We start from the raw sequence: 9,049 nt of genomic DNA, 5'->3' as shown, positions 1-9,049 counted from the left end.
GCGGCCTGTGTGTGGGAGAAAGGGCATCCTCTACTTGAGAGGCTGCAGGGTGGCAGTGTTCTAGGGGGAGACCTGGCTTCCGTGCAGGCCAGGACGGGGAGGCTCAGTGCTAGAAGAGAGCTTCGTGGCATCTGGGCTGAGGGATTGATTTACACTGCTGTCACTGCTCGGCTGTCCCCTCTGGGAGCATCTGCTTGTGGCCAAACCCCGGTGGGACTTTGGAGTCACAGAAACTTTGGTCTCAGTCCAAACTTCGTCCCTTCTGAGTTGTGAAGTCTTGGGCTTCAGGATTCCGTGATGCCTGGCAAGTAGTATGGAGCTCAGAATATGTTTGTCCTCTCCCCGGTTCCCCTCCTCTTCTCTCAGCTGCCAGGACAGGGGGGTACAAAGCAGGATTGGAGGGGAGAGGGGCTGGCCTCGGGGAACCCTCTTCTGGCTCTTGGTGGTACGGCTAATGCTCTATCAGGGCTGCAAGGGAGCAGGTTGGCAGTGCTGGAGCCTTCTCCCCACCTCCCAGGTACACTCAGGCCCTGTTTCCCTTCTTCTTCCAGGGGTAGCCTTCTGTGAGCTGCCTGTCATCTCAAAGCCCAGCTTTGAGCCAGGGTGGCGGGGTCTCCAACCCTGCCTCCCGCATGGAAGGTGGGAGCTGGGCTCCCAGGAGGTGGTCGTGCCTGCCTGGGATCACGCTGCTGGCCTTGGCCTCTCTGCTCAGCTGCCTGCTCACCTCCGGCCAGGCCAAGGTCTACAGTCGCTGTGAGCTGGCCAGAGTGCTGCAGGATTTCGGCCTGGATGGATTCCGGGGATACAGCCTGGCAGACTGTAAGGACTGCACTCCCTCCCTCCCTCCTGCTCTCCCTCCCTCCTCCTCCCTCACAGGCTGTGGCCTTGGGAGCTTCTGTTCTCCTTTGTCAAACAAGGATCGTATGAGCTGAGAGGCAGAGAACACCTGGCACTGGGTCGTGAATACACAGCAGGCAGGCGACAGGCAGCCAAATCAGAATGACCTCTTCATTTTCTCCCCCGCTGGTAAAGTCGGGAGCCAAAGGAAAAGAATGGTTTCCTACCCTAATCTGAATTGTGGCCACTAGGATCAGACATTCCCAGAGAAGTTTAGGGCAAGCTGAGCAAAGCAGTAAATACCAAACTTTTCAAGCTGGTGGCAGCTTCGAGGAGCTATGAAGTACACCCGCACCGGGACTCATTTCTTCTCTGGTTCTAGCCCTCTCTCTAGGTTCCCCCGGTGCCTTCCTAATCATGTCTCTGAAGAGCGAGCTCTTGTTCATTCATCCCACAGCATTTCTTGGGTCCTACTATGTGCGGGCAGTGAGACCGTGGGAAGATTGCTAGCCTAGGAGTCAGGATGCCTGAGGTCCGGTCCTGACTCTTGCTATTTGGTAGCTCTGTGTGACCTTGATTAAGTCACTTTGCCCCTCCGAGCTTCGATGGATTCATTTGTCAAGGAGGTGGGAGGGCGTCTGCCCTGACTGCCTGGAAACAGGAGTTGAGGCTCGGAGGAGGTGATGTGTGGAGTCTCCCCATGAGCCCTCTGGTCTGGGTTGGCCTCCGTCATCCAACCCGCAGGCCTGTGTCTCCGCCCTGTGCAGGGGTCTGTCTTGCTTACTTCGCAAGTGGCTTCAACACAGCTGCCGTGGACCACGAAGCCGATGGAAGTACCAACAACGGCATCTTCCAGATCAACAGCCGGAAGTGGTGCAAAAATCTCAACCCCAATGTCCCAAACATGTGCCAGATGTACTGCTCCGGTAGGCTGGGCCTGGGCCCCGGGGCTGGCTGGGGCCAGGCTCTGCACTGGCCATTGCTTCTTCCCCAGCCTTGTGTGTTCCTCCTGCCTTGTGTCTGAGTGGGGACCCCCACTGCCTGCTGGGTCTACCAAGAAGGGCGGGATGGAGCAAGTGATGAGCATGGGTCCTCCGTGAATCTGATTTGGGGTCCCAGATGGGACACTGTCCTGAGAGCTATGGGAAGGGAGGGGAGATGGCTTCTGATGGGGGGAAGTGATCGGGTAAGCCCTGTGCTTCCAGGGTGGTCGAGGGACAGGGTTGAATTTAGGATGGAGGAGGGTGTGTACATGTGTGAGAAAGACAGAGAGATAGAGACAGACTCTGGCTGTCCAGCTCCACCCACCGCTCCCTCATCGTGTTTCTCTGCCTCCCTCCCCAGACTTGTTGAATCCTAACCTCAAGGATACTGTTATCTGTGCCATGAAGATAATTCAAGATCCCCAGGGTCTGGGCACCTGGTAAGTAATGTAAGTTGGAGCCCCCTGCAAGGTGATGTGGCCAGGACCACAGTAGGGAACTAACCTTCTCTGAGTGTCCTCCTTATCCCAGGCACCATTCTATGGCCTCACAATCTAATCCGCACGGCAACTTTCGGTGGCGGAGCTCACTACCACTGATGTATTTATAGACAACGCACTGAATTTTAGGGAGGGTAAGCAAGTCACTGGAGGTCACGGAGCCAAGCCTGGCTCTTCCAAGATCTGCCTATGTTGGGATGCCTGCCTACAAGTTCATTAGACCAGGGTCTAGGAACTTTGTTCGTTTCTTAACTGTGGCATCTTTGCCTAGTACAAGAGATCAAAGAAGTTCCCGGCTTGAAGCATGGGTGGGTGCTCTGGAGCCGCACCCTATCAGCCTTCCCTTTACTCACCTCCTTCCCACAAGATGGCCTTTGGAGCCATCCTCATAGGCAAGGGAGTTCGGACGAGCACCCGATGGGGCATTGGACTATATCTTTGGAGCCCCTGAAGCAGCAGGCCTACAGCTTCCCAGCCTCTTCCGATGGGAGCTTCTCTACATAGAGTCTCCAACCTCCCTTTACTCCCCTATCTGGATAGCGGCAGGGGACAGAATGTGGGGAAGGTAAAATCCCTCCAGGTGGCCAGAGTACCAGAACTCAGGGCAGATGCGATAGTGACGAGGCTGGTGGGGTAATTAGGAAAGTATCAAATGTCACTCCATGATCAGAAGGAGGCGAGACGGACTAGAGGCAGGGGGGCTAGTTGGGAAGCCTTTGCAGGAGTCTAAATGAGAGACGGAGGGTGTGGACTCAGACAGTTGTATAGGTGATGGACAGGAGAGGGGTTAGGGGGGAGGGGCTGTGGAGGAGGAACAGGGACACGTGATACATGGCCAGTGAGCGAGAGGAGGAGGTGGAAAGGACCACGAACATAGAGAAGGTCCAAGGTGGGCCTTGACAATGGCCACAGCTTTGGAGATGTGTTGATTTGAGAACAGTTGAAGCCCCGGGAGCGGAATCTGGAATGAGGCAGCCTCAGCAGGATAGAATGCACATCTATAAAATCAGGAAGGGTGAATGCAGGCTCAGGTAGGAATCCAAGGGCTTGAGGCCTTGGGGGCACTACCCTGGGATGGAAGAAACAGGTTCTTTGGGGTTAAATCAAAGAACAACTCTCTTGTACGCTGGGAGTAAATCTGTGGCATGTATAACCTCTGAGAGGTGGCTGAGGCTAATAGGAAGTGGTCCTAGAATGTAGGAAGGGTGCTGTTTATTCCCTCCACATGCACACCTGAGAACTCATCTGTGCCAGGCTCTGTGCTGAGTGCTGGGCTTCAGGCGTGGCCAAGACCCAGTTCTTTGCCCTCAAGGGTCTCAGTCTAATGGAAGAGACGAACAAGACAGTCAACCCTCTCGCTTGATAGATCTACCAAGGTCCTTTAGGGGCCCTCCTTGCCATTGGGCTCTCTGACATTGACATCACAGAGGACACTAGTTATCCAAGTTTGGAACCCCTGGGAACTTGGGACCCCCAGGATCCCAGGATCTTGCTTAACTTCCTCCAGATGCTAGTATGACACTGGAACAAGGTAATGGTCCTAAAAGAGCCTCTAAACTATAGTTACCAGCAACTGAAAGATCCAGATTGGTAGCCAAGGAGAATTGGGAGTAGGTGCATTTCTGTCATTTACAAGCTGTGGACCTTGGGCAAGTAATTTTGCATCTTAGTCTCAGCTTTTCATTTGGAATATAGGGAACATAATATCTGCCCAATCCACCTTATAGGGCTGCTGGGGGGGTTGGCAGATAAATGGATGATGGGTGTGACAGTGCTATGTAAACTGTAAAGGGCTGTACACATGTACGGTGGCATCACTGTCTGCAGAAACAGCATGGTGTAGGAAGCGAGCATTGAACTGGGGCTCTGGACCCCAGTCTTTGCCACTGACTTCTGGGTGAACTTGATTACTCTGTTATCTCCATCGGTAAAATATGGAGGCTAGACAGGTAACTTTTTAAGGGCCATTCTCTCTCTCTTTTTTTTTTTTTTTTTACTTCTTTTAGGGGGTTCTTTGCTAGTTAACACAGCTGACTTGTCTCTCTTCCCCTTGCTAGCCCCTTTCCTCACCTCACTTCTGGTTTAGAGCCCACGCCTCCATCCTGTTCTTCTCTGAGCGAAGACTGAAGACCGCAGCTGATTTGGTCTCTCCTCTTCCCCATCTTCCATCCTCAGGGAGGTCTGGAGGCATCACTGCCAGGGCAAGGACCTCAGTGATTGGGTGGATGGCTGTGAATTGTAGGATTCTCTCTGGATGGACAGGCCATGCATAGCAGCTTGGGAGATGTGGTTTGGTTCCTGACCCAGGCCTGGGGAGACAAGCCAACTAATAAAGTATAGTTTAATATAAGTGTGGTTCTCAGCTATCACTGTGTGTCCGGGTGGCGTGTTGGAGCCAGAAGCATCTCAGGGTTTCCTCACTATCCGCATGGGCTGGGGTTCAGCTGGACTCCAAAAAGCCTACCACGGGAGGTTTGCCTCCATTCCTGGAGGCCTGGGGGGGGGGGGCGGGCGGTGTCAGTGCTTGTGTTGCCCACACCTGGCAGAGTTTCCTACATGAACCTCTTGAATATATGATTGATGCATGAACGATGCATCCTGAATGAACGGTAGGCACTCAGCTAACGTTTGTAGAACTAGTGAATGAATGGGCCCCGATACCTTCTTTCAACATAGCAACAGTTCATTCAACAGTAGCTGTCAGGCCCCAGGCTTCTCTCTAGATGGAATCACAGCCCCTCCCGAGCTCTCTCCCTCTCAGGGGGACCGCTCTGCCTGCTTCTCATCCAAGTCCCGCTCACCTCGCACTTGGCCATATCTTGGAGCAGTGGGGGGTTTGGCACGATTCGGGAAGAGCTGGCTTAGTGGGGTTTCTCCTTTATCCTGGCTGCCCGACCTTGGGAAGGTCACTCCACCTCTCACGGGCAAATTCCTCATGGACAAGAGGCGCTAATAAAGGCCAGCTTGCAATATCGTATTGATATCAATTACATAATACAGAGCAGGGAGGCACCTGGTACAGGGCGTGGCACAGAGTGGGGGGGGACTTAAGAAACACTGGCCTCTTGTCTGGCTTCCCTGAGCTCTGGGGGTGCCAAGTCCCAGCCCACCTGGTGGGTATACGTCCTGCCTGTCCTGGTGACCAGGGCTTCCTTGGGAGGTCTGCACCAATGTCCCCATCACTGTTTGCTGAGAAGGAGGAAGAGGAGAGGAGAAGGTGTGGAAGAAAGAGCAAAAGAGGCACGGGGATGGTTTGGATAAAGTGGCAGAAATTTCTATGGGAAGTGGGGAGAATTAAGTGAAGTTCTGGCACTTTTTAAAGTTCAAGTCACTGATAAGGACCCACTGTATAGCCCAGGGAACTCTACTCAATACTCTGTAATGACCTATATGGGTAAAGAATCCCCCCCCAAAAAGTGGATATATGTATAACTGATTCACTTTGCTGTACACCTGAAACTAACACAACATTGTAAATCAACTATATTCCAATTAAAAATGTTTAAAAAAAAAAAGGAAAAAAAAAAAGTCCTAGTCACCTCATTCTTGGACTAGTTTGGCTCCAGGAGACTAATTGGAAATGGACTTTATCTTTTGTGCTAAGGGTGGGGTGAATGCCCCAGGGGATAATTAGCTTGCTAAGGTGCTGTTCCTTCTCTACCTGCAAGTACAGGTGAGGGGGCCCGAGGCTCCTGGCAGATGAGTGGGGCTCTGCAGTGTGCTTCTCTTGGGCAGAGGTCCCTGTGCTCTGCCTGTGAGATCCACACCCTCAGCTGGATGTGGCTGGCTTTTTCCACTCTGGACACTGGCCTGAAGCTTCTAGAGTGGGAAACTACGGGAAACTGGCCCAATCAGATGGGATCCAGCACTCACCGGACACCTCTATTGCAAACTGAGCACAAGCCTCTATTCTATGTGGCCAGGAATCCTTCTGACACTTCAATGGCAGCCAATCTTGATGGAGTTGGCAGGTAGGATAGGACTTCATCATCTCCGAACTGCCACGTGTCAGGCATCTCACCAGCACTTTCCATGGTTTATCTCACCACCCTCGCAGCATCCCCAGGGGGTAGAGATGGCCATCCCCATTTTTCAGGAGAAAACTGAGCCCCAGACAAGTTCTAGAACTTGCCCAAGGTAACACAGTTGGTGGAGCTGGGATTCGGATGGGGTTGTTGAACTCCAAAGGCTGTGCTTTGTCCTCAGCATGTCCCAGCCTCCATAGCTGGACCAGCCCTTGGACTCTCAGTCGGTTGGACCCCTGGGGTGGGAAGGCACAGTGGATGGAGGGCAGTGGAGAGACAGCCCAGTTCTATCCAGCAAGCATCTGTCCTTCCTCAGACACTTCACGTTCTCCTCTGTCTCCAAGCCTTATGCTCAGGTATCTCCTCTGCAGACCTGCCTCCCTGGAAACTTCCACCCACCTCTCAAGGCTTCAGCCAGAACCTTCTAATGCCTCAGCCCGGCAGACAGCCCTGGTGCCTATTCTCCAACGAGTGTGCATGCCAGATGCATCTCCGCTTTACGTCTCTCTGCTCAGGTTCCTGTGTGCGTGTCTGTTGCCTACCTCTGCCTGCCTAGACTCTGAGCTCCCTGAGATTGTGTCCTCTTGATATATGAGCCACGCAGAAAATGCTCATGGAGTGAGGAAGTCCGGATGGAGACCCCCAGCTGGTGCTGGGAAGCCTTCCAGTTGTTTCTTGTCCCTCCTCCCTGTAAGACAGGTTGAACTGAGGATGCTTTGGTGCCCTCCAATCACTTTCTCTTGGGCTTATTTTAACTTGGATAGAATTCCTTTTGAAAAGAAGCCACAAAGTCTGAATTACACAAAAGACAAACAGCCCATGATGGTGCTAAGTTAGCCAAATGAGCCACTGCCTTCGGAAGCAGGTGGTGTGGGGAGTAGTTTTAAGGAGTCAAGACATCCAAATTCCCCATGCCAAGGCATCACTCACGGCCATTATCACGGGGTGTTTTTTTTTTTTTTTTTTTTTTAAACAAAAAGCACGATTACAGTCTTGCTCAAAAACAAATGAGATGTCAACAGGGGTGCGTGTCTAGGGGCTCAACGGCATACAGAGACCATGCGCGTGCATTTCCTGCATGCAGTGGACGCAGTGGTCACATTCCTGAAGAATCAGGCCACAGGGATGTTTGTAGAGCGATGCTACAGTTGCTTTCTATGTATGCAGGTCTCCTCGGCCCTCGTAATCACCACGTGCATAAAGTAATCTCAGAGGTTCTCTGTTCATACTGATTTTCTGCTCGTTCATTCATTTTGCCCTCTGTGAGAACTTGCTAGCACACAAGCTGCAGCAGGTTCCAAAGGTTTAAAAAATTATAGGAGAAAAAACTTGACATTGATCAAACCCAATCTATCCTTTTTCCTGCAGGTAAATTGAAAAATGACAGTCAGAATATCATTTAGGGGAAGAAATGTTGGTTGCTCTAGTGGTACTCTCCTCCTGCAGTTCTTCTGGGGGAATGTTTAGCACTTTCGAGACCAGGGGTGCATCCCTAGGGGATCACGGATGGGCTTCCGGGGTCCATAACCCTCCTAAAATTGTATGCAAAATTTTATGTACATCTATGGGGGCCACGTGCATTTTTTTTTTCTGGGGAGAGAGTTCATAGTTTTCACCTTATTTTTAATCCAAGCAAGATTTAGAATCAATGTTTTACAGGAAGAGAAAAGGAAAGAAGAAAAGATAGAAAGTATACACCTCGGCTCGTTTAATCCTCATAATTACCCTGACACCTAGGTATCATTATCACTGTTACATAGACGGGAAACAGAGGCTCCGAGCAGTAAACGGAATATTTGCTTGGATACCTGACACCCATTCTCAATTTAGACTCATAGACCATTAGACTTGGGATGCACCAAAGGGATTATTTGTCCATTTCCCATCCCTCCCCTCTTATAGAGGGGGAAACTGAGGCCCAGAGAAGTGAAATACATTTTCCAAAGTTATATGGTTAGTTTACAGCAGAAACAGGTTAGAGATTCAATCTTTTGACTCTGTCCAAAGCTTTTGCCAACTATTGCTTTATTCTTGCAAACCCTACGGTAAGCGTAGGTTTCATTGACTGTTAAATCGAATTAGTAAGACACCCTCCCCTTTCCACCCATCCTCAGGCCGGGCTGGTTCCCACTGACCTGTTTCATGGTCCCCAGGGACCTTGTGGTCCCCCAAACACACTCAGCCTATGAGCCTTAGGAATACACAGGTGCATGCGCAAAATGATTCTACATGCTAGGAATCCCAGAGCAATTAGGTAGATGCATCAACCCTTGGCTTGGGAAATACGGTCCTATACCCTTGGAGAGCAGAGGAAGGAGCCTGAAAGACTTCAGCCGTGACACAGCCCTCAACCTGCTGCCCTGGCCCTTCATCCTTTGGCATCTGCCTGCCTCTCAGTGGTCATTTTGGACACTTTCCCCTTTCCTTGCTTTGCTTGGCTCCCCTGGACTTCCGTGCAGTCCCAGGACTGTGCCTCCTCCAGCACTCCCCCGTCCCACCTCACCCCCTGGCTTTGCACATGCTGCTCTCTTGCTCTCCTTCCGCTGCAAAATTCAGATCCATCTCTCAGAGTCATCTGTTTACTTAGTGTCCCCTGCTCAGATGATAAATTCCTTGAGGGCCAGTGCCCGGCGCACAATAGACCATCAATAAATGGAGAACCCGTGTTCTTCACGTGTTTCCCCTTCCCGCATCGCCCTGCTCC

At 51.6% G+C, this 9,049-nt stretch overlaps 1 protein-coding gene across 1 annotated transcript; it reads left to right on the top strand.

Moving 5' to 3' along the window:
* Positions 1-575: 575 nt before the first annotated feature.
* SPACA3 (sperm acrosome associated 3) lies at positions 576-4,562 on the top strand. The gene is made up of 4 exons (XM_068531294.1): positions 576-819; positions 1,605-1,763; positions 2,182-2,260; positions 4,496-4,562. Exons 1-4 carry the CDS (start codon positions 633-635, stop codon positions 4,560-4,562), a joined length of 492 nt encoding a protein of 163 aa, XP_068387395.1. The 5' UTR covers positions 576-632.
* Positions 4,563-9,049: the final 4,487 nt, after the last annotated feature.

The sequence above is a fragment of the Eschrichtius robustus genome, chromosome 20 (assembly GCF_028021215.1).
Source record: "Eschrichtius robustus isolate mEscRob2 chromosome 20, mEscRob2.pri, whole genome shotgun sequence".
Taxonomy (NCBI): domain Eukaryota; kingdom Metazoa; phylum Chordata; class Mammalia; order Artiodactyla; family Eschrichtiidae; genus Eschrichtius; species Eschrichtius robustus.
This window is presented reverse-complemented; position numbering and strand designations above follow the sequence as displayed.

Excerpts from the sequence above, each read along its gene's own strand:
- SPACA3 (XM_068531294.1), top strand. The coding sequence starts at position 633 with ATGGAAGGTGGGAGCTGGGCTCCCAGGAGGTGGTCGTGCCTGCCTGGG. Across the intron at positions 1,764-2,181 it reads GTGCCAGATGTACTGCTCCG|ACTTGTTGAATCCTAACCTC; the intron begins GTAGGCTGGGCC and ends CTCCCTCCCCAG. Across the intron at positions 2,261-4,495 it reads CCCCAGGGTCTGGGCACCTG|GGAGGTCTGGAGGCATCACT; the intron begins GTAAGTAATGTA and ends TTCCATCCTCAG.